This window comes from Lichenostomus cassidix, chromosome Z (assembly GCF_008360975.1).
Source record: "Lichenostomus cassidix isolate B80296 chromosome Z, HeHo_3.0, whole genome shotgun sequence".
NCBI lineage: Eukaryota > Metazoa > Chordata > Aves > Passeriformes > Meliphagidae > Lichenostomus > Lichenostomus cassidix.
The window spans coordinates 16,426,744-16,453,177 of NC_139511.1; the positions used below are offsets into that span (position 1 = coordinate 16,426,744).

At 35.8% G+C, this 26,434-nt stretch overlaps 1 protein-coding gene across 1 annotated transcript in view; it reads left to right on the forward strand.

Moving 5' to 3' along the window:
- The first annotated feature begins 200 nt into the window (after positions 1-200).
- ALDH1A1 (aldehyde dehydrogenase 1 family member A1) overlaps positions 201-26,434 on the forward strand; it is a 31,471-nt gene continuing 5,237 nt past the window's right edge. The window contains exons 1-10 of the mRNA XM_085043850.1: positions 201-384; positions 7,265-7,369; positions 11,227-11,367; positions 14,324-14,453; positions 15,535-15,596; positions 17,575-17,703; positions 20,179-20,292; positions 21,909-22,011; positions 22,564-22,748; positions 25,734-25,898. Coding sequence (XP_084899976.1) covers positions 295-384; positions 7,265-7,369; positions 11,227-11,367; positions 14,324-14,453; positions 15,535-15,596; positions 17,575-17,703; positions 20,179-20,292; positions 21,909-22,011; positions 22,564-22,748; positions 25,734-25,898 — 1,224 coding nt within the window. The 5' untranslated portion in view covers positions 201-294. The remainder of the gene's footprint in view (positions 385-7,264; positions 7,370-11,226; positions 11,368-14,323; positions 14,454-15,534; positions 15,597-17,574; positions 17,704-20,178; positions 20,293-21,908; positions 22,012-22,563; positions 22,749-25,733; positions 25,899-26,434) is intronic.

Consider the following 26,434-nt stretch of genomic DNA (forward strand, 5'->3'; position numbering starts at 1 on the left):
AAGGAATTCGTAGTGTCTGCCTAGGCAGATTGTTTCAGCAGCTTTTGCTTCATCGAGGTCTCAGCTCACTGAAAAGGCTGTTGCTTTTGGTCATAAAAATAAGTAGTGTCATTTTCTCTTTGCAATGAATTCTTTCATCCAATCATATTCCTGTATGCAAATATACCACGGGTGGTTCAGATAAAAAAGCACAAATGAAGCCAAGAGCTCAGTCAGGGCAAAAATCACTGTATTCCCTTTATACCTTATTTCACCTGTGTTTCAGGAACGTCCTCCAACTTCTCAACTGAAAACATGAAGAAGCAAGGCTCAGACAGCAATCATGCTCCAGCTATGCCAGCACTGCCAGAACCATTAAAAGATCTGAAAATTAAGTACACCAAGGTTAGTAGCATTTGCTTTTCTTAACCTTTCTCATGCATTCACCTCAGACGGTAGGATATGCCCTTTTGAACCTTATGTGAACTATGGAAGCCACTGTAAATCAGTGCTTAAAATGTTTATTCTGGCCAAATTCTGATTTTACACATATTAGCAAGTGATATTCAGTGATCTTTTTAACCTAAGTTAAAGTACCTATATGTGCAAGCATGATAGAATCATTCCATATTTCACTTGGTATGGGTGTTGTTTTTCTCCTGAAACAAATTTTCAAGAGTGATAAGTTTACCAGAAAGTATAAATGGAGCAAAGAAGGAAAAAATTCTATTAATTCTATTTATATTTTATTACATTTATATTTTATTATTTTTCAGAACAGGGACAACAAATTAAAATGTCAGCATCTTGAATTGTGTTATAACCATACTCAAATAATTATACCAGACAAGCTTATGTGGAAAGGGATGTATGAAAATGAAACTAAAATAAAATTCATTCTGGTTGCGTATTTACATTAGAGATTATGAATCTGGTTCTGAATCTGCTTTTTAGCTAAAGAAGTAGCTACCAATAAAGTAGATATAGTCTACCAACACTAAGTCTGCAATATTACCATAAACTTTTTGAAATGGAAAATTATTTCCATATAGAGTTAGAGCTATACAGATAAAAAAGGTCTGAATCCAGACTTGTGTTTCCAGCTTTAAAATATTCTTTGCTGGTTTTATAATATTATATGATAATACACAGATATATGCTAGAACTTTAAAAAAGTGTTGGCAGAAACTTTGCCATCAGAAACATTCAGGTAGAGCTATTGATCAGAAAGGACCTCTTATCTTTGGAGACTCTTGGTTACTGCTTTTTTCTTTTTTTCTTGATACCATTGCAAAGGAAATAATTTTATTTTCTAGAACCACTGTTTATTTTCTTTTCCAAAAGCAAGGTATTCAGCAACTATGTAAATTAATCCTTTTTAGTTCTATTCTATTCTCTCCTTTTTAATGGAAAGAACTTAAGCCTGTTCCAGTGCATGTCTTTCTTGAATAAATCACACAGGATCTTACTTTGTAAATATTTAACAGGAAAGATATGTAGTTCTGCCATGTGATAGCCTGCTACTGCTCTTCTTGTCTCAAAAAAAAAAAAATTTTGATTTTTTTAGTTTTCCAAAGGAAGACAACAATAGGAGAAAAACACCAACTGATGTAACTGAATATGCAAGACAAAAATTCCTGGAAACATTTCCATCCTTCTAAAATATTATACTAGTAAAAATCTGTTCTGGTAATACAAAAAACCAACCACAAGACAGTCAGCATGGTTGAAAAGTCTAGTTTGTAGTGTGCAATCAAGGAGAGTGTCACATAGCAAATGTTTCTTTTGCCTTGACAATAGATACCATTTCCTTAAAAGCTGCATATAAATTGTAACTGAGTAGAAATGCTATGCTCTTGTTTACAAAATCCAACACACCCCTGTGGATACTTGATTTTTGCAATGCTTTTGTCCTCTCTTCAAATGTCATAGATTGTCTGAAAGCCACAGCAGTGTCCTGAGGGATAGGGATATCCTGAGGGATAATAGGAATGTCACCCCATACACAGTGCTCATCCCACAATTTAATAAAGCCTTTGCACAGTTGTGTTCTTACCCATCCCACTCTTCTCCCTTCCCATACAAGTTTGAACATGGGGTGTGGGTGACGAGTCACACTGGAAGGATCAAGATGAAGGAAACATTAATTGCTGCTGATGTATTGACCTCTCTGCCTAAAGCACCTAGGACCAGATCCTTCATCTTTCTCAATTCCAATTTCTCTTTTTCTACCATTGCATCTACCATACAACTTCATCACAAAAGGTTCTGAAGAGAGATCTGCAGGACATATTCCAAGGACTCTCTTTACTTAAGTCTCTTTATTTTTTGTTTTCTATGAGTGGGATCATTTGAGGCTTCTCACAGAGTTCATTTATCTAAACAATCTATAAATTGGCATAGCTAAATTTTAGAGTGAGCATTTTACATATAGTATAGCACTAAACACTCTTAATGAAATTTGACTTTCAACCATCAAATCAAATGTATTTTAAACACCAATATTGGCTTAGATTTTGAACCATAAAGTGATCTTGAATTGGTTTCATATATGAATCTCCTTTAAAGATATTTCCATGAATTCAATGAGTTTCAGTAGCTAGCTAAAAATATGCTAGTAAATATTTGACTTAGTCAATAGTGAGGAATTAGACAATGATTGCTTGACAAATGCTTTCTGTCATGATGCTTTCACATACACTAAGCCTTGTGGTACTCCTTTAATCAGAGAAACTCAGATTAGTTAATTATTAGGTTGTCAAATTACATGAGGGGGAGAGAAAAGGCTGAACTAAGCTGCATGTGGAATATCAGAAAGTTTGGAAGAGTATGGCATTCTGAGTAAAGAAAAATTATAGCTGAGCATTAATATGTTGCAGTCACTGGCTTCAGAAACAAAGGTGAAGCATAAAAGCACAAAAACGTAATTGGAACATCTGGGGAAATATAATCAGCTAGAAAGGTACTATAGAAACTTACTCCTTTTAAGACCAGTTCTCTTTGTGGACACAGAATCACTAACTGACAAATCAAAAAAATTACCTAAGTATTGTGTGTTCTCTGATTATTAGTTCATTGCAGCAGTAAAATTTAATTTATGCATCAATAATAGCATATAAATCCAAGGGAGGGAGAAAAGTTACATGAAATATTAGCCATATATAAAGTCCTTGTAAGTAAACAACTGAGGGGGAGAAAAGAAAGAGATTTCACAGCAGTATCTATATTGACATATTTGTTTAAAGCTTATATTTTCATTCTTTAGTAGTTCCATATGTCACATATTTTAATTTTATTGCTCAAAGAATACAGTGAGATTCCATGATATATTTTGAGACTAGTAAATTAGAACTTATAGCACTTGAAATGAGCCTCCTGTAGGGCCACAAAACTTTAAGGCTTAGGTATATCTCTCAGATTTACTGCCAAGTAAATTTTTAGTGAATCACTGCGCTCAAGAATACCTGAAGGGCTGTCACAATGTATATAAGCAGGAGTGAACAGGTGCCAACAGTTATTCTGCACCTCACATGAGGGATGCTGAGCTGCCTCCAGCACGTGTCCAGCCTTGGCCCTGGTGTCTCTTCATTGTGCTGGCTGCAAAAATGTGCTGTTTGTGTAATTCCCTGCTTCACAGTCCACACGAGAAAGCTTGGGAGCACTCAGATGAGCAAGGGTTCAAAACTGGTGATCACTTTTGTCTCTGTGAAACAGGCAACTGGGCTCATTTGGAGAGTATTGCCAAAAACTTTATTATAACAAGGGGCAGATTTATTGTGGGAAAAGATTTTGCTCTTTCTTGTACTGTAAGTTTGGAAGAGTTTCTGATATCTAAACAGAAGATAGCTTAGACCTTTAATTCCATGTTTATAAAAGTATTCTTAACAGCTAAGTTCAGGAAGGTCCACATTTTAATTAGTTCTATTATATTTCTTGACTTAATTTCTGTACGAATTATAATTTAAGTCAATAATAGTGAATTACATAAAACCTCTTCCCTAACAAACAGTAAGTTTATAGACAGATGCTGAATATGGGATCTTTGCAACAGCAGAAAATTTCTTTTAAAGCTGGACTTTTAAGTCATTTTACAGAAGCACTAAAGCCTGAAATCCTGATAAATGCACAGCACGGTATAGCCTGCACAATAATAAACCCACAAAAATAAGGTACTCTTATCCTGAGGAAGAGTAAGCAAAAAGTTATGTTTCATAAGGTGATGACACCTAAGGTAAAGACCCTAAAATTTCTTTCAGAAGAGCTATGGTGTTGTCCATCTGGGACAAAGCTGTACAGAGTCAAGTGCTTTCTTCCCCCATGCAGCACAGACAAAAACATGGCACTTCCCATCTAGCAGATACTTCAAAATGAATTCAGAGTCCTTTCAAAATACTCCAGAACTGAAGGAAAAGAAACCACTGGGATGACAGAAAAAAAGGCAAAGTTCAGGTCTTGTTTCTCCATTCTCTGCTCAGGTTATTTGAGTGATGAAATCAACTGTGTAAACAAGGACAGTAATATTGTAGCCTTGCAGGTAATTTCAACACCAAATGGTGGACATTACTGGATCATTTGAACTGAAATTAATCATTTCAGAGAAACAAGTTTTTATTGCACTGTAATGGTGAGGAATAAAGACAATCAGAGGGTTTTTGACTGCGTGTTGCATGGGCTTTAGTTAAAATAGCTCCAACAATTTACAGTCCCATCTACTGGAAATCTATATTTCCAGTTCTACTGCAAAGCAATCTGAATGCTCATTAATTTTTTGGGTGGTTGGAATAAAAAAACAAATAATCTTCTCTCCTAAAATTCCAGTGAAGTAACAGTTACAAAACACCTGTAACAATCCTAAATCTTTGCAAAATAGATTTGCAGCTCTAAACCTCATGGGCTATAGTGAGTCACCACAGACAACCCACCCCACAGCACTTGCCACTGAGGGCTAGGTCCTTTGCATTTTTGTCTGATGAGCTGTCAGCAGGGCTCTGACTGACTGACACAACACTGTAACCTATTGCAAGATGGTCCCAAACATTGTTTTTCTCAGCAGGTCAAGGCTGTTGCTAGAGGCTGCTGTTAGCTGCTACTTCAGTGTTGCCTGGATTTAGAGATCCACATCCTGTTTGTAGAAAATTCTCCACAGCACTTCATGAGCATGACTGCATGCGTGTTAATGGGTACAGCTGCCTGGAATACACTAATACAGCTTACATGTGCAGTTCTGACTTTTCCCTTTCTGTTCCTGTCTTTCATACCTCCATTTGCAAGGCTGCTGTCTAGTTTATGAAAGACATCTGGGTAGTTTGATTTATACAACTCTGATACAATGTTGTATATATATTTAATGTAATGAAGTTATGTTTTAAACAGGAATGGTATTAGAAACATTAATAAGAAATATATTCTAAACTAATATTATGGGTGATATTGATTGGTGCAATAAATGTTGTATTTAAACAAGCACTTTAAATATTTCCAAAAATGGTATGTTTTTCTATTATTCCTTTCTCAGACAGATATGAATTTGGCATACTGTAACATCATAGCAGTGTTATGTTAATATTTACCTTTTACTTTGTCTCTTTTCTTGGCGATGGCTTTTTTCACATTAACCATTTAACTGCTGTCTTAGTTCTTTCACCACAGTTGGAATTTTGTGTGGATATATTATAACCAGCTTCATCACCTAGCTGAAATTTCCATGTACTGGAAATTTCCATGTACTGGAACATTAGACATTTATTTCACAGAAAGCTTTTGTTAAATCAGGAGCTTGCTGGTCAGTCCTGATGGTCAGAGGTGGCAATGACCCTCTGTAAGGTGCCCATGTAAAGACAAGCAGAAACATACAGGACTATATTAATGTAATACAGGAATATATTCATATATTAACAGATTGTTGCTATATCCATTTAGAGATAATAATTTTATCAATCTTGTTAGTTGTTCATAAACTATTCAGCAGCTATTAACAACTACTTAACTAGATTTAATACTATGCAGAAAATCTGTTCCCTGAAACCTGTCACACAGTCGTAACAGATGTGGTTGTGGTGAAAGGATTTAGTCCTCAGGCTTGTGTGACAAGAAGTATTTATCCTGCAGTTCTGGTGTCTTGACATTGTCTTGCTCTGTGCCAACAATAGTCTACTTTGCCTACCCCAGGCACAGGGCCAGGCAGAGAAGGACAGCTACTTTCAGCTTTGTACTGTACACCTTATCATGTCCACTTTGAGAAGCAACCTACACTTCTTAGCAACTTACCCTCTTTTCAGCAGCAGTGCATTCATCAGGTCTTTCCAATGAGCATTTCCTTTCTGTTTCAATGTTAAACTACAGTTCAAAAAAAATTAAATCTCTTTGATGGTTTTACCAACAGTGTCTCAAAGATGGCAGGCTCTAGAGTAGTACAGATCTTGGGCACCAACAAGTAAGACCAATGCTCTGTTTTGCATTTGTGAACAGAGACAAGTACCTCAGATTTCACCCAGAAGTCCTTATGCATGTCCTAAGCCCACAGAAGTATCTGGGTGCAATTTTATGCAATGTGCTCTACCATAACCCATCTTGAGCAGGGAGATTGGACCATATGACCCTACTGTGATCCCTACCCATTCTCAGATTTTATGATTCATTCAGTCAATTATGGCAGGGTTTTTTTCAGTCTTGACTTCCATTTCAAAAACCCATGCTTTTGGTTTTGTTTGTTTGGGGTTTTTGTTTCAGTTTGGTTTTGGTTGGGATTTTCTGGGAGGCAGGAGAGAATAAAGAGAAATAAAAGCAAAGCTAAATATGAGAGTGGTCTCCAAGACATTTCCAATTCGAGGTACTCTACTTTCTAAACCCAAAGATTTGGTTTACTTCTGTCAGGCTGTGTAACAGAAAGGCTCTTCATCGCCACCAGCCCTGTGAGCACAGGAAATTCAGGTAGTTTTCCATAGGTCACTTAGGGAATGTACAATGTACCTCCATTGTACTTCACAAAGAGGAAGGACCCCTTCATAACAGCATATTTTTATGATGTGAAACAAAGTGAAAATACATTGTGGAGAAAGTTTGCCTCTCCGAAGGAAGTCAAATTCAAAAAGCTGATCCTGCTTAAGTGCATATGTGATTACTCATCTCTTCAGAATAACATAGAAACAGCTATTCCGTTTTAGTTCAGACATCTATCAACCTGGCAGCCCTCAGCTATGAAAGACGGGTTTATTCATTAAAACATGTAACAGACAGCAGCTATATATGTGTTGCTAATATTGTTGCACTATTTCTTCCCTCGCAGATATTTATAAACAATGAATGGCATGATTCAATCAGTGGTAAAAAATTTGCAGTTTTTAACCCTGCAACTGAAGAGAAAATCTGTGAAGTTGAAGAAGGTGACAAGGTAAGGTTCTCTTCTTGTGCTTAACTGTAACTTCAATTTCAGTGCATCTTAAAAGCAGAAAGACAAGCAGCCATTTGTGTGATGTAAAACATAACCTCAGAGATTAACACAACCTACTTAATCCTCTATACCTTCTTCCACAAATAAAATTCTGAGCTGTTTTTTTACTAAGTGAAAATATTTTCTTTGTAAAGAGACACTGAAAAACTGCTTTATCTTAGACTCATATTAGAAAAGTTCTGAAGTAATATTTTTTGCTCACCTGTTTTACTAGTGTTATTGATTGTTTCTTATCTGTGATCAGTGACATATAAAAATTTAGTTGGCATTTAATGTTATTTTTACACCTCTTCATTAAATAGTAATATAATCTTGTTCATAACACATTTATATAAGGCTTTTCCTTATCAATAATATAAAGAGGACAAATAATTGTAATTTCCACAGACTTTAAGAAGATGCTTACTACCATCAGGATTTTTAGCTACAAATATATCTTCTCAATACAGCCCCCTTCAAATATTTTGTTTTGTGAAAAATATATTGGAACACAGTCCTAAAAAAGACTCTGAAGCTCAAGGTGGCCTATCAAATAGTCACTAATTCCTCCAAAACTGACCTACTTAAAGCATGTTGAATTGATGAATTTAAGCAAAGGACTAAATAACTTGCTGAAAACTGGAGAGAAACATTTCATTTTTATATTTATGAGATTCTGTAGTGGAAAGTTATAGATAGGTGCCATGTAATCAAAGATATAATGAAAACCTAAGCCCTAATCCCTGCATTTTTGTTATATTATGTGCTTTTCTTACAACAGGATTTGCCTAGTACTATCATAGAGTTTAAATATAAGTAAAGGGTTAGTTTTTTAATAGGTCAGGCAATATGCTTAACAGCATTAAAAGTGCTGACTGAAGAAAGGTTTTTTTTTAATTTCTTCCAAAGTAAATACAAGAAGTGAAGCTTTCCAGTTCACAAGATGACTGTAACTGGACATAAAACTGATTTTATAATTACTGATTTGATTCTTGCACATATTTATTTAATGTTCTACACTTCCCCTTCAAAGTCAATCTTGCATCCAAAAGTGAGAAATATTTTTCACCTTTCTCACAAAATGATATGTTAATTTTAGTCAAGAAATATGGATATCTATAATGTTTTGTATAGCAAATATTTTTTAAGCTTACCATCAAAATATTAATTAAACACTTTTTATCCAGTAGGATATAGAAATTGTATGTTTATCTGTTATAAGTTCAACAAAAATTTATTGCCAATATAATAAGCACATACTTTTTCAGAGTACTTCTACCTATGGTACAGAAATTCACACTGAAATAAAATTCTCTACTGAGAAATACATTCAGAATTGTCTTCTCATTAAATCTTAGTTACTCTGGTCTGTAATTTCATCATGACTTTCCTAATTAACTTTGTCTTTAAGGTTATCTAGCATGTAAGCAATAGTGACCACAAATTAGTAAGAATTTCATAATTAAGACACATTTTAAACATTTTCTTAGAAAAATATGGTTGAGAAAGTCTGGTTCTTAATTATTTGATATATCTAAATCAGGTTTTTTCAAAGCCTTTTCTTTTCTTTAGTACCAGCTACCTATACATAGTGCTGGGACACTGATATTTGATCATCCTCAAATTAAATTACTCATAACCTGCAACTGTCCAGTTGCCATTCAAAATTTTTGTAGCTTTCTTTCCTTACAAACACTCTAACAACTCATTAAGTAAAGAGATAATACTACTCAACACACAGGTTTGCTTTCTCTTCAATAATTTTGCAAACTAATGTGTAATGACAACTGCTATTAACTAAATTGCCTACTGAATTGTACAGATCTAGTAAATTACACAGCCATTATGAACCTAATATGCAAGAGGCTAGACTTCAGACAATGAGCCAAGAGATTTTAGGAATTTAATTTGTGCATACAATAGGGTCGACAAAAGGCTGTCCACTGCCCTGCAGTGGTATTTTAAAAAACAAGAGGAGATTACAAAGCACAGACTTATATGTGGGTGGGAACTGTTTTCTTCCAGTTTGATGGCTCTTTCAAGCTACATTCCTAATCCTAAAGCCCCCTAGTAATAATAAAGCAGCTCACTAAATGATCAGCATATGTAAAGTAAACGCAATTCTGTAAAAAAGTTTAGACTGGATCAGAAAGCAGTCTTTATACTCACAGTGTAGATTTATGTAATGAAATTAAATTTCATACAGTTGAAGAACAATCTTTTTTTATTACTTTTCACTCACAGCCCTATATTACTCTCTCACATTATTTTTCTCAGTTTTCATTGTTTTTGCACTTCTAGTAGAAAGAACACTGGGCAATGTAGTTCTAATGTACATCATTCATATTAGTATGACTTTGTTTTCCCCTCTTCCTTTTCCAGTTAAGCCCAAGCCACAGTCTTCAAGTTCTATTGCAAAGATATAGAAAATTTATGATAGGGTTCACAGATAGTGATGAGGTGTTTGACAACATGCTGACAGATTCTGAAGAAAAGCAATTCTTCTTAATTTGGTAGATTTCAGCTGCCTGGTGAAGGTGACTGGCCTGCATTACCCTATAGTAATGTCTGTGTTAGTTGTATAGGTCCTTCCTATCTTTTCCCAAATTTCCTGGAAGAAACTTTCGAAAGTTCTGTGGCCTTCTGCCTAACAGGTCTGTGCTGGGCTTTCCAAGCCACAAACCCACACTACTCACAGCTTCTTAAAATTAGTTGATGGCTACCCACATCAGTTAAAGATTCAAGATCTGGTTCACGTTTAAAACAATTGACTTTTGTGTTTGCTTAGTTGAATTTGCTGACTTAGTCAACCTTGATAATGATTTCCCTGAAGGAGACTTTATCAAACAGCAGCACAAAAAATGTTTGAAAGAAATCCTTCAAACATTGCATGCAAATTTCTCTGGGAATATATAGAAACCACTTTTTTTTTCCCTTGAAATTGTTTTTCATTTCCAACAAAATAAATCTCCTTTTTATGACACTGTTTTCCTTGGTAAATTTTACAACTATGAAACATAGAAGAATTCCAAGTACTAAAACACCTTTTTCAAGCCATTGTTTTGGTTTTTTTTAATCTTGGAGCACTCTTTGCACAGAATGGTTTCATTGTAGATTTTCCTCCTATAGTGAAAACCAAATGATAAATAATAAAATACACACTAAAAAATGTTTGTGGACTGAAAATTAGCTGGTATGTGCAAAAACAAGATTTAGACTTCAAAATATTTAGGCTTAGCATTTTAAACCTGTTCTATTTTTTAATTGCTAAAATAATCTTAAATAAAAATATTTCTTAAATCATTCAAAAATAAATTTATTGATTTCTCTTCCTTAATAGTAAATCTGTGTTCATTTTATGAAACAGCCTAAGGAACAGGTTTTTCTAACCTAGTTATTACACTGTAAGAAACTTCCAAATGATGAGTAATTAAGCATTTAACTTACAGACTTGGACATCTCTTCATAAATAAAAGAGATTAAATTGTATCATCTGTGTAATTGTTTGGCGTATAGAGAGGGCTTAAAAATCAAAATCTTAAAAATAGGATTCTTTTATATATTTTTATTTTAGAAGCTTTGAGAACCCATCTGTTTCTCACACAAGTTCACATTGCTGAAATAGCAATGGAAGCATTTGTAAGATAACAACCCATGTATTTAACATTGCTGTCACTAAATTTGATCAGATTAGGGGTGTGTCTCTTACTTAAACTATATGTTAAACACATGCAAAACCGTACATGTTTAACAGCAAAAAAAAGGCTGTTATTGATTATGCACTTATTGATTATGCAATTTTCCTGTTTTCCCCGCAGGCAGATGTAGACAAGGCAGTCAAAGCTGCTAGAAAGGCTTTTGAGCTCGGGTCAACCTGGCGCACCATGGATGCCTCAGAGCGAGGAAGGCTCTTGAATAAACTAGCTGACCTAGTGGAAAGAGATCGTCTGCTTTTAGCTGTGAGTATGACATGGGAACAAAAAGACAAAGTTCTGATTTTTAGAGAAAGGTACAAGCAAGCGTAACATACCCACACTTTGGAAAGCCTGGCTGTCTGAATGCTTGGTTTTCATCTCTATAGCACATGGTCTTCACTAAACTGGCTTGCCCTCTGGTCTCTTAACACCCTATATCCACAAAGTACTTGAGTATTTGATTAGCATTACAGTGATACTTAAAGTGCTCACAATCACAGGAATTTGAATTGCTGATTCTTAAGGACACATAACCTAGATCACATGGTCAATGCTTGTCTAAACTAAAGTCTGAATCAAGGCCTGACCTCAAAGTCTGGCTCCATGTTTAGAGATGATACAAGTCAAAACTGGGAGAAATTTGAACTTCCATGGCTATATATTTTCTTGTCATTGGTCCTTCATTAACTTCAGCTTGCCACTGCTAATGAGGGACAAAGCTTAACCAAAACCAAAGGCAGCAATGGATTATTTTAAAAAGAGAGACAACATGAGGGCTGGGAATGATGTCCTGTCTTTACCAACTGCTGTGTATTGGTTATTTTACCACACTTAACAGAAGACATGTAACTTGTAATGCCCCCACCTACAGATTGTGCACTGAGACAAAAAAATGACACATAAAATATAAAGGCACCACCAGTTTGATAAAGGCTAGTATCCCCTCCTCCTTGTTCTAAACTCCACACACAGTACTATCATTAGGGTGATTTCTCTGCTGTTTCAAACACCTTTTGGAATTAAAATTTAAGTCGGATAATTGTTTGCATTGAAGATAGATCCTGGTTTTCTGCCAACAGTGTAAAATAATTTAAAGAGAAGGAGGACTATCCAACATTCAGGATCATCACTCTGACTGATCTAGTTACAGTTTGAAGTATTTAGCCATTAGCCACAAAACACACTGCAGATAAGCTCATAAAATGCTAACCTTTAGATATGTAAAATCTGCAAAGGATCTGTTGCCCATTATATGTCCTTATGACTATAGTAGAGTTTCTCAGGAGAAACCCTGGGTGGGTGGAACTCATGTCCTTTAGAATGCTAGATTTGAGTTGAGAGATACAAAATTTAAGGAGAGGTGTGTTTTGAATAGAAAAGTATGCCCTATTGTCCATTAAATAATTGGATAAGCTGGCATTTGTTTCCTTATTGTACAGTCTAAGGCATTACAATGCAGAGAGGATGAAGATACAATCTTTTTTTTTTTCCACAGGAAAGATGAAACATTGAATTAGTTTTTGTTCCCATTTTCCATTTTCATAACATGAAAGCATTGTTTTTCTCTGGGGCCCCTCCCAAGTTTCTGTTTTACTGACTTTATTTATATTTCCTACAGTTCAGTCACATTATTAACTATTTCCCTTTTCAGAAAAGGCATGTATAAGTGAAGTGCTTTCTAGCCTTTGATGAAGAGAGACTTTCTCTACTCACAGTTTATCCTACCAGCAAAACTAGTACTATGGAGTAACACACACTCCTGTCCACTAGAGATCAAAATAGATGTCCAAAACTCATTGCAAAGGTGTTTGCCTGTATTCATGCATTTGACCAGGATGAAAATTATTCCATTTCAGTGTTTTATTTGATGACAAGATGCTTCAGAGGCTCAGCAGTCCTATAGACAGGAGACTGGAAGAATAAGCCAAAGCAGGGTACTGAAACAGCCCCTGAGAATCCTGTTTCTTAGGTTTCAATCTGTTGTGATGTTGAAAGCTAGAGAATTCCTAAATTTGAGGCCAGGGAAGAATTTTCTCCCATGTCCAAACAGAAGAAAACCGTGCCAGATCTATTGCCTAGAATAGCAAGGGCATACCACATTTAATCAGTTCCTTGTTGCAAAAAGCCATCAAGCATTGCTGTCTTCTCGGTTTGTTCTGTTCTCTTCCCAAATATGATAGACAAAATGTGTTCAGTTAACTAAAACTGTGAACCTCACAGGGAAGTTGCTGGTCAAGAACTGTTCTTGAAGCATCAGTCTACAGATCCAACCTGAAATGCTAAAGAATGCCAAGCTGATAACATCTTGAAACTATAGTTTAGATCTTAAAACTATAGTTTGGGCTCTTCCTGCTGAATATTGTTCACAAATCTGAAGGTCCTCAGTCTCTCTGTCTTGGAAAGCTTGAGAAAAATATTACAAACTGCACATGATCTTTAACCAGATGTCCTTATAGTAAGGGGTATGGAAATTAATCCCCACCACACTCCTTAGATTTGGTTGGAAAGCAACCCTCTTTAGTGCTGGTGTCTCTGTGGGTGGAATAGCATTGCTCAGCTGAATAGTTATAGATGCTGAATGGATATTTACAGAGTGTTATAAGTTTATGTCTGCCTGGCAAGGAGAGTCAGGCCTGGCTTCAAATAAGACCAGTTAGTTCACACAGTTAGTAGTTAGCCAATAAAAGAGAGTCTCTTCTGCATAAGCATTTATTTTTCATAGTGAACCTTTCTCACTTAAGAGTTCTAGATCACTCAGATCTTTTCTTTGCACATCAAACATTCATGGTCTGTTTAGGGTATTTTATTACACGATTTGGGTCTTCTTGCTGCTTTTTGAGGAAAACAACTCAATTTATTTGCATCAGTTATTTGCACAGTCTCTTACCTGTGCTTGCAGAATATTTAATATAAACTAGAACTGTGTAACTGATTCAGATGGGAGAGATGTCATTGTTTTTTCAGTAAATCTTACTATTAAAATGTGTTGTGATTGTGCTATCTGCATAGCTCAGTATATATAAACCATCATGAATATTTCTCACTCGTAAATTGCTACATGCAGTTTTTCAAAATGAGTCGTTCAGAGGAGAATTAATATAAATGTTTGTTCTAAAGCTGAAATCCTCAAACTGAACTTCCAAAAGCTAAACTACAAAGCACAAACAAAAGAACCATTATGGGTACTTGATATTAACTTTTTAATTTCTGCTGTCTGCAGACAATGGAAACCATTGATGGTGGGAAGCTCTTTTCCACAGCCTATCTAATGGACTTGGGTGCCTGTATCAAAACCCTGCGCTACTGTGCAGGCTGGGCTGATAAAATCCACGGGCGTACTGTTCCAATGGGTGAGTAGTGCCGAGATGACAGAACTACAGAACTGGAGCCAACGTGAGCTGTAAATAACTGACTTTTATACAAAAGCTGTGCAGTGCAGAAAATATCTCAAATGCAAAATATTTTAAAAGTTTTTAAAGTAGGTTATTAAAGATTTACCGTAGTTCTAAGTTTAAACATTTCGTGTTGGTCTTCACATTTACTTCTGGTTCTATACACTACTGACAAGTATTGTTTATTGACACAAAAAATTTTAACCTGTTTGTACATCCAAGAAGTGTGGGAGGCTACTTTTGTATAGCAATGTACAGTTTATACAATACTACAGAAGTGAAACCCGGGTGTCTGCATATTTAAGCAAAGATTAGCACAAAGCAGTAATATTTATTTCAGTTATTGGATAATGTATTAGGAAGAGTAAGTACTAAGAGATAGGATGAGGAAACAGTATTTGCTAAAATTTAATTCAATTCCCTTTCCCATTAAGCAGCTCTATGAAAATACTGTCTCTCTAGCTACCTTCCCTCAGAAAGACAAGAAAAGAATGGTAATAAAGAAGGAATTAAGGAAAAGGTAATAAAGATGGAATTAAGGACAACTAGAGTGATAAATATTTCAACTTTTTTGCCTTATGTAGACCTCTATACTAGGTTTAATGGAACACATATTTATTTGAATCAAAGAGAATATTTTATTTAATGGATTTGATTTAAGCTAAGATATAATATTAAAAAATGTCTGATATGTACCTAGGATTTAAAAGAGAACTTTCTGAAAGAAGAAAAAAGGTGATAAAAGAAAAAAGAAATGAAGAATGCTTATTGGTCTTCTGTGCATACCACATTGAGAAGCAGGGTTATCACTGCAAAAAGTCTGTCAGACTGGAAAAATCAAATCTTGGAGCTATGAAGAAAGTAGACATTGAATCCAGATGTACTTTATGGCTTTTTGCATAGTTAAGATTTTGAAAATGTCATTTATAAGTAAAATTGCATCCAGCTAAGTTTGGTACCCAACTTTACCATCTTTCTGATTTAACTGTTTCTCACAAATGCTTTGTCTGAATGCCTAATTTATTTCTTTTTCCCATAGATGGAAACTTTTTTACATTTACAAGACATGAGCCTATTGGCGTGTGTGGCCAAATTATTCCTGTAAGTTGGAACCACTTATGTAAAACACAAATGTTCCTTGTTACAAATGGAAATGCTTTTGAAATTTTGCCTATGCAAGTGCATTTGGGAAACATTATTCACTAGAAATTTTCAGGTCCTGAAAGAGAGAGACTATCCTGAGTAATACTGTTTCATCAGTTTGTGAGGAGTCAGTTTGGTCCAACCTTGTCCCTCTCCTCCTTGTATACTGAGAGAAAATAAATTTCAAAAGATTGACTTATGAAATAATTTGAAAGATGGAATTGTGTTTTGTTGAAACTGAAATAATTAGAAACAAACACCTAGAAGAGTGTAATATTTACAGTCTATAATATTTCAGCTTATAAGCAATAAGCTCTTTAAGATTAGAATATATGTTCTGCTTCTTACAGCATCCAGACAGCTGGATCTTTGTTTATGGCTAAGACTCATTCACCATGATGGTGGCACAAGGAACAACACAAAGAATGTGTCCAATTTCCTGTTTGGCCTATCTAAATTCCCAGTCTTGAAGTTTTTCATTTTAACTGAAGTTTCAAAAGGCCTACCTGAGTCTGATCATTCAAAACACTTGAGGAACTCAAGTTCTAAATTTATTTGTGAAGTCTACATAGTTTTGGTGGGTGCCTGTGAAAATAGTTATATGCACTAGTTACTTCTAATCCACCCACTCCCTTGACATAGTAGTTATGAGGAGCCTCATCTGACCTGCCTGACAACTTAAAAGATTCTGAAAAAGTCATCTTGTCTATCAGGTCTGCTCAGACATGTGGGTCCGGCACATGTTCCTGATGTCTTTAAGCTCATCTTGAAGATTTGCTGTATTTTTAGAGCATCACATTGATTTGGACAACATCACTAAAACATGTTTGGATCCAGTCTCTAGGAGAGCTACGGCTGGTTTAGATTCTCTTGCAGGTCAGACACAAGATACTTTAAGTAAAACAGTCAGGATATGCTAAAGAGCTAGAAATACCAGATGTGGCCATTTTAAATATAATTATGTCCTGGAAGTGCAAGCAGTAGTTAGTACAAACATTGACTTTCCTTATAAAATGTTAAGGATTTCTGAGTACATCTTCACTTTCTCTCCATTGAAATATTAACCACCAAGCTGGAGGTTTCTACATAAACCAAAAGTGTGAGGACTATCTGTATGTTGCAAACCACTTTTGATACCTCAATACTTCCACTGCCTTTCACTTACGTAGTTCCACTTTAACAATGAATATCCAGAAAACCTGTAATCCCTCACTTTATGTTATTTATGCTCCTATTATTTTTGGGTCTGGGGTGAGGCTGAAAGGACACAAGGAGAGAAAAAAAGAAGTATTGCATGTATTTTCCTCCTAGCCTTTCTGACATAATAGGTAACTCTTAACTGCCTTTTTTCCCATTTTTACAAAGGTATCTGATGAGCTGAGGCTCATGGCCTCAATGCTTTCCAAACTACTGTCAGTTTTCTCAAAGGGGAAGAGCTGTTTTCCCCTGGTCATTTTGTCTCCCACCCTGCAGAACATCGGATCCAAAACTGCTCTTCAGTCTGTCTGAACTGCCCCCAACAGACAGCTGCCAGTGAAACTTCCAGGGGAGAGGGCAGGGGCAGCATTATGTGTTATTACCTTGTCTCCTTTAGAAAACTGAATTGATGATGGGTGTGACCATTTAAGATAGCAAAACTCCCAATTGCACCACTAATCCAAGAACTGCCTGTAATACTTTGTTAAAGGAATACACTCATTGTCTCTTGAGCTTTAAACTAAACCTCGGATCCCCTGGATTTACATATATATACAAAAATCACCAGTCTTTGTACTACATGGCTGGCAAGTTGTTTTTTTCAAAATGTCTTCATTCTGAAAAGAGTTCAACAAAAAGTTCAATCACCCAGTTGACAATCTGCACTATTATATTAGAAAAGTGGAGGCATTTTGGTGATGTATTAGAAACAGGATACACTTTCTCATCTGTCTTTCAGTGGAATTTCCCATTGGTTATGTTCATCTGGAAGATTGCCCCTGCCCTTTGTTGTGGAAACACCGTGGTTGTCAAACCAGCAGAACAAACTCCACTCAGTGCCCTTTACATGGGATCCTTAATTAAAGAGGTAAGTCATCAACAACAGAGTTATTTGCCCCTCTCAGAGATGTAAGAGTATACTGCAGCTGAAATGCCAACAAAGGTAATACAAGTCGGGCTCATTGCATGCCTTGCCTTGCACTGTGGAACCTACCTTGCTGTAAACCAGCAAAGCCAAACCAGGGCAAAGGCATGCATATTTTTCAGCCTAGTACACATGCACAAAACCCAATAATAGCGATTTAGTAAACTCCATTCTTTAGCAAATGTATTACAAAAGCACAGTACCTTTCAAAGGCAAAAGCAAACAAGCAGTCGAGTGCAGAGTACTTGGAGGTGGGTTGCAATGGCTTTATTAGCATAGTTATCACGGAAAAGAACCTGTTTGTACAGCTTTTTTTTTTTCTTTTTCAACTGAACAAAGTTTTCATCCACCTGAGTTTATTATTAACAGGGAGCCGTAAAATCAAACTGGTGACTGCTGCCAAACCTGTGAATTCTCTTCACACAGAAACTGTGAGAATACACTTTATGCTCCTGAAAAGGGAGTGTGGTAGTTTCTTCAGAAATTTAGCATCTCCAAAGTTAAATATTGTGCCCAGTCCAGCAAACACCCAAAGAGAACAGTAAAATAGTTTAGCTTTCTTCCCAATAAAATAAACAAATATAACCTGTTTCAAAAGTTGGCACAGATATCAGTAATCACCAGTGCAGTAACCTTGCAGAGTTTTAATGGGAATGACTTGGCACATTTTATTATTCTGCTACAAAGGAGTGATTCAGCAGAGCATACTGACTGGTTATACATTAATATTACACAAAAACTAAATGATTATCAGGATGGAGCCAAGTCCTGCTGTTATTGCATCACATAGTAAATGCTATTAGATAATGATGGGGAGGAGAAATAGCTTTTAAAAATATCAGAGAAACCTTCTCCATTAATGTTTAACAAAAAGTATCAGAAAGTGTATTTCGCTGAAAAAAGTAATTTTACACAGAAAGTAGTTCAATTCTGTTATGATCTGATGAAATACCTATTCTAATATTCTGATTTCCTGAAAGGAAAGCTCATAGGTGGAAATACGATCAGTATCGAGAATATACAAAAAACTTTGGAGCCCAAATCCTTGCCAGTGATCACTTCAATAGCTGCTTTAGACTTGTGAAAATATCTGAAGACCTAATTTAACTTTCTAGCTCCCAAATGTCCACCATAAAAAAATATATAGTCATTTTTGGTAACCTTCACTATCCTTCTTAATAGCACTGACAAAGCTCTCTTGCTAATATATAGAGATCTAAAACAAATGTGGAAATTAAATGCTCAAAGTGAGACTTTGCCCTAAAAATTAAGTACAAAACACAAGGCTAAGCAAATGGGAGAAACCTCATTGTTTCATCAATTTCGGGGTAAATATTTATCTGGAATATTAAATTAGCATAACAAGCACTGACAGACTGTATCTGAGCATGAAACCGTAAGGAATAAAAGTTGCTTGAACAAAAATAACAACCACATATCTAAAATGCAGGACATGAGTTACATGCATTTCACCACCTGAAATGTACCGTTTTCCAAATAAAAATGGAACTTTTGCATGTAATTCCAAAGTCCTGTTTAATACTATAAAGAGACTTATTAAAGTGATAATGCTGAATATTAATCTTTTAGGTATTTTTATTCTATGTTTGCTCTGGAAGTGCCATTGAGATTGCACAGGTGCTTCATAAACCAACATAAATTCCATCTACTCTTCACACATCCTCGGAGTTTGCCTGACAACCTGCTGGAAGAAAATAGTTCATTTTGCTGTGAATGGAACATATCTAATAGAGAATTTATGGGAAACAATACATTTGTTTTGAACCATAGGAGAAGCCTATTTGCATAAAAAATGTGCAAGATACTGAAACTCTGCATGTCTCAGCCATCTTTTTCAGGCTTGGTAGCTTATCTGTCTCTTTTTTGCTGTAAACTCTCATGTTGGCCACTCTACTTTCAACTCACATCCAGAGTTCCATCGTTTTTCTTAACAGAATTTCAGTCATCAGATCATTAATTAAATTCCATCTAACAGAGATATTAATGTGCAGAAGCCAGCAAGCACATGTGTTGATTCCAACAGGTTTAATGAAGCAGATATGAAAGTAAGCAACATTTCTTTATACACCTGAGTGAGAAAATAAAAGAAAAAATTCTTTGGAAATGGTACTGACAAAGAACTAAAGTAAAATGCTTAAAAAAAAGAAAGAAAAAAGAAAAGAAAAAAAAGAAAAAGAAAAATAGTATGCAGTTCAATTACCTGAAAGACAGGTGAAAGAAAGAGGTTGTAAATTACGTGAGAATAAAATGAAATCTCTTGGGTCTCTAGGGCTGGGACTAAATGTATGGCTGAGAAAAGGTGGCTGGAGAACTGGAAAGGGAAATAAGATTGTGTGACACACATTCTTCTAGTTATTATCCTTCCCTGAATTTACAGGGCTCTTTCTTCCAATTCAGGCAGGATTTCCACCTGGAGTCGTGAACATTGTGCCCGGCTTTGGACCCACTGCTGGAGCAGCAATTTCTCACCACATGGATATAGATAAAGTTGCTTTCACAGGCTCTACAGAGGTACTATAATGAATGCAAGAAAATATAAGCAGGAAACGTGCCCTTCTGAATCCCAGCAATGATTTAATGTGTAACTTGTTCTGTGTAATTATTTTAACTCTCTTCTTTCTTATGGCCGCTTGTCTGTTAAACAAAGTCTGTTCAATGATTTGTTGGTTATTATTAACTTTAAACATATTTAAACAATGTTTGTATTGCTGGAAAGCCCTTCAAACAAAGGCAGTCCATGAGATACAGTAGGTTCTAGAATACCAAAGCTATTTTAAGTCTTACTCATTTGAACCAAAACTTTTTCATAACATTGTTTACATCTTTTTTTAAGAAGCTCTGTTATCTTTAAGTTTAATAACAACAGGATGGTAGAAAGTTACCTAAGAAATCTCATTCTTCGGTCTGCACATGCTTAGGTGAGGTGACAGCTTTTTGGTATTTCAGTGATACTTAGGACCGTCTGGGTGGTCTTAGAAGAGTGTTTGAATATGTATTTGTTTAAAAGGAAGGTCACTGTTAATTTTCCCTAACCTTCACTCTGCAGAACTGTGAGTGTTGTAATTAAAGATTTCTCTTTGCAGGCTATATATAGGACTAAGGATTAGCTATATCCTTAATACAGTTCATTATATTATCTGTCTACAGGCATGCTAAATGGAAAAGCTGCCATCTGCTCTCTTAACTTCTTGGATGTAGACTCGAAAGATAAATATCATTGCCTCATGTCAGAGATCAGTATACACTGAGTGCAAGAGCTGTGTTTATGCTCACAAACCTTCAGCTCTACAGGAATGGGAAAACAACCCAAAACCCTGAGATCTGAGAAATACCCCACAGATGTTCCCAACTGACAGTAACAATGACAGTTCCTGGTGCCCAGCGACCCTCCAAGGGCAGATGGACCAGAGGATGTATTCACTGAGCTTGGTGACAGCTCTCTTCTAGCAGTGTAATTTAGCAATGAGAAAGGATGGCAGGAAGGCTGACTGAGGGAGGAAATTTACCTCATGGTTGCTACAAAGGCAGCTACAGACCACAGCCACAAGAGCTACAGGCAGACTTTTCATTAAAACTTTTTCCAGGGCAGTTCATAGTAAGTATTTCACTTAATTACATCATCCAAAGAAAAAAAAAGGTTAGGGGTTCTGCCTCGCAGTGTCCACTTCCTCCTCTTCATTCATCTAAGGGAGAAATTTAAATAAGGGAGAGTGTCCATGCAGGCAGTGTAGATTCTTTCATGCGTTTTGTGCATTGAAGAGCTTTCTCATCTGTAAAGCAGAGGAATTTTACCCTAATGGGATTAACTGGTGGAGCAGAAATGTGTGCCTGCTTTAGATTACAGATACATGCAAGTAGAGTGATGGTAATCAAAAAAGTACCATGTATCTTAGGCAGTTAACATGAAGGTGTACAGCAGGAAACTCTTCTAGAAAACATTCCTGGTTTGTAGGGTACAAGTCCCCTGTACCCTGACTCTTTTGAGCTTTTTTTAAACTTATTTTTCATTTTATTACTGGAACAGTGAACATCTCTGAACTGATTTTCACTTTTGAGGAAATCAGAAAAATGTTATAGAGGTCATTAGGAACTTTTTGACATGAAGCTGTCCTCTCCCTACCTTTTAGGTCGGCAAACTGATTAAAGAAGCAGCAGGGAAGAGCAATCTGAAGAGGGTTACCTTGGAACTTGGAGGAAAAAGTCCTAATATTATATTTGCGGATGCAGACTGTTAGTAGCAATTTTATTATATAAATTACTACTGTTGCAAATCCAATATTCTTTTCCTTTGTCAGTAAATTATTTGAACCTTTTCAACAAAGGATGAATTTTTAATGTTTTTCGGTCATGCTATAATTTTAACTTAGACTGCCACCAAAAACTGATGGCTCATGAATAGATATGGACTTTGGACAACCTCTCTTAGTGTAACTAATGATCATCCTAATGAAACATGAATGTAGAATGAAAATCAGATAGAAGGATCTTATACAGGTTTATTAACTTTCTAGCTGTATACTCTTCTTGGTACTCCTGACAGGGCAAATAATGTTGAATCTACATGTCCCACAGAACACCTAAAAGTGTTTTTTTACTAGGTGTACCATGATGCTCTTGATAAGGGTAGACAGGACATCAGTAAATGGTTGTAAATGTGTTTTAAATTGCCATAAAAATAAAAAGTGCTAGAAAGGGAAACTAAATGGGTGACAAGTGTTAGTAAAGAATTTATTATGTGACAATTCACATTTATGATCTGACAAACTCCACATTTCTTTGCAGTGGACGCCGCTGTGGAATTTGCCCATATTGGTCTGTTCTATCACCAGGGACAGTGTTGTATAGCAGGATCTAGGATTTTTGTGGAAGAGCCTATTTATGATGAGTTTGTTCGCCGGAGCATTGAAAGAGCAAAGAAGTATACTCTTGGGGATCCTTTGAAACCTGGTGTACAGCAAGGGCCTCAAGTGAGTAATATGACATGCTTCCAGCATTATTCTGTCATGACATCACAATTTAATGTATTTCTAAACTAACTGTTGCAGTAGTTTCGAGGCTAAGTACAGTTTTCTAGGGGTTAGTCTGGAGTACAAGGAGGGAGAAATTGGAGTGATTGTCATTTGTGCCAATATCATGGGCCTAAGGTATCTTTTTTAGCTCTTTTTGTTATTGAAGGGGAACAATTATAACTAATTTAAATGTTTGAGAAAGCTCCAATGGAACAGCTGTAAAAGTGCAAGTACAATCACCCATGTCATGTTAGATCTTGCTAACTTTACATTCAAATAGTGCCACTATATGTGACTAGTTGGAAGAAATAAGACTTTTAATCTTTTCCCTTTTTTCAAGGCACTAGAGTTTATTATGCTGCTCTCAGTTTTAGAATACTACACAAGTAAAATGCCACAGTTTTTTATTTTTTCCTGCTTTTGTTAAAACATTATGCCAACAGCTTTCCCATCACATGAATGTGAAAGTGCAACATTAAAAAGTACAGCTATCACAATGTTGTGAATTCAATGGATCACTTCAGAGCATTGTTACAATGGTTCTCATCTAGTCATTCCCACATCACCTTATATGCAGGATATGGAATAAAAGCATGAAATAAAAGCACAATAGTAGAGAAAAAGTAGGAGGCAAAATAACTCAAAGGCATTTGATGTTCTTTATTGTTTGTCACAGTCATTTTGTGTAATAAAAGACACCCAGAAAATTGGAAAAAATGCATTCCAAGCCACACAAGACTTGGGAAATTAAAAAACATTATTTTGATCTCCTGGAACATGTTTTGATATAAGATTAAAATTCAGCTGAATAAATTTAAAAGTCAAAGGTCAGGAAGATTCAAAAAACTAAACTACAGGTGACTGGTGTACAGCTAATATAAAATTAACAAAAATCCTCTCTCATGTTATTGTGGCTTTACTGAGTTTGAATTTCATGCTAACAATTTAAATGAGAGATGTAAATACACTTCTACCAAAAAAAAGATAATTAAACATGTGAAAAATCAACAATGAAAACATTTGAAAGAACATAGAGTCTCTTTTCTCCTCTAGTCTTGTAATTCCACTTTTTTCATTTATTTTTCTAATTAACAAGATTTAGCCAAAGTGTAACTATTTAATAGATTAGCAAATTTACTCCTTTTAGAACTGGTATGACTCCATTTAGTGGAAAATTGTAATCACGGGCTGTAGGTTCATTTCTTTTGTGGCATTAATGTTAAATATCTCTCAGTGTCTTCAAATTCGTTGTTGTGCTTTGAATAATTCTTTCTAGAATCAAAAAATGATAGCCTGTATCAGGTCTGTTCACTGTGGTCTCTTGCCACAGAGAAAAAGCCATATTTTTCTCCAGCTCACAGGGCCTCTGAGGCAGAATTTGCCTCAGGTTGCAAGTTTGGGTAAACCTGTGCACAGCGGACACCAAAGGAGTGCAAAAAGCCCTACTGGAATTTAAAATATCATATATATGATAATTCATATATTGTTTAGAAAAATAAAGATTATAATAACAAAGAACTGACAACAACCTGAGTTGCATCATACAAAACTTATTCTTTCTTCAAGATGTTTATGTGGCCACCAGGGTAGCAGAAATTGTATGTCTTTAGCATCCAGGAAGGCAGTTATTTGAAAGTAAAATTATAAGGGGAGAGCAGTGAACTAAAAATCATACCCTTATAAACATCCTTATAAATTCATATCCTTATATCCATAAGCTTTTATCACAGCTTTAGTTGAATAGGGGTTTAGACTAATATATGTTCAGAATTCCCCAGAACCTTTGAAAATATTTTGTGTTCTATGCCCATGGTAAAATTTGTTACTTTAACCTATTGCACTAATAAGAGAATAAGATACACACCTACTCTTCTAACTGACCACAGAGAAGTTTCTGTGCAAGGATCACTCTAGAAGTAATCTCAGTATCCCAATGAGGAAGTTCTTGAAGGGCTGAAGTCTGAAAGGGTGAAAGAAAGAAAGATTCATGAAAATGGAGCAAAGAAAGAGAAAGAGGGGAAAAGAAAAAGAAAAAAAAAAGGAAAGACAGACTGTCAGAGGCCCCTTCCAAACACGCTTTATCATTTAGGGGTTTCTGACATACACGTTATCTTGTGCATAATTTGCCTTCAGATCTGACTTGGACCTTGGAGGAAAGAAAACAATGTGGGATTCATTTCTAGTCCCCATTTACAATTTTAGTTTTTATCCGCTCTGTCACTGATAACTGGAAGGAGTTAGAGAAACATCAGCCCCTATTATACTGTCATTATAAAGTCCTTTTCCAGACAAAGGCCATGTATTTGGCCATACTACAGAGACAAGTTTCAATATGTTTGGCATACGTTAAATTTGTTGGTAGGCCTGGGTGAGTGGCAGAGACTGGCTTCATATCATAAATGAATTGCAATCTGTTTTTCCCAAAAGCAAATGTCTTTATTCCACTAGTAAATCAGAATGAGCCAAAACCCACATTGAATTTAAATTATGTTTTATTGTTGTTTTTTAACGTCTTCTAATGTTTTAAGAAAACAATATGGCAAATCGACCAGACCTAGTGAACTACAGAAAAGTTCTGTGGGTTAGATCAAGCCCTTTGTTATTTTTTCCAGAGTCAAGCCCAGTTATTTTTATTTTGATGAGCCATTTGTAGTTGGCAAGAACACTGACAAATATAAAAGTATACACAATTTTGTATATGTTTTTCTAATTTTTTATAAAGAAAATGAAGTCTCTCTACAGCTGATTCTCCTACATAGAAATTTCTGATTGAGAAAAGCCTCCAAAGTTTTGAGGGACATGTTTGCAGGGCTCTCCACCTGTTTCACTTCAACACGTATAACTGAAGAAAGCTGGAAAATCGTCAGGTTTAGGCTAATGAGCTAGAAGACCAATTGTTATCAGTGTGTCCTGTTTTAATCCTTGAAATATCTTTTCATTTAGATTGATAAGGAACAGTATAACAAAATCCTGGATCTAATTGAGAGTGGGAAAAAAGAAGGAGCCAAACTGGAATGTGGAGGAGGTCCATGGGGAGACAAGGGCTACTTCATCCAGCCCACAGTTTTTTCTAATGTTACAGATGATATGCGCATCGCCAAAGAAGAGGTAAATAAATTTTTGTCAGTCTCTTCTCTCACTGAAAGTGATCTGCTTAAATGTCTGTACAAAATATCCATTTAGAAGGTCAAGTGACTCTATGAAAATGCTCTCAGTAAACCTGTTGTACCATCCTGATGGTGTTTGAGGTGCTTTTGTTGGTTTCTGTTGCCCATTTCACCAGTTTACTCAAGGAGGGAAAGGAGTATGAGGCTGCCCTGCCAACAAAGGCTCATGCAGTAGATAAATGCTGAGGTTTGAGCTGCTTGCATTGCTCCATATTGTCCATGTCTCACACATCACAGTGACCTGTAACAGAGGTGCAAACCTTGGAGTCACAACTTGTGAACATTTTGCACTGCCTAAGGAGCCACTTGACATTTGTATGCACCAGGCAGCTATTTTGCAATATGAGAAGCTAGTTGGATTGTGCTTCCAGAGGCATTTTGTTGGTGGCATTTTGTTTTGCCTCTGTGGGGTTATTTAACTGAGATAAGTTTGCAGATATGTCTACACATCATTGAAAAATCTGCTACTCTCCAAGA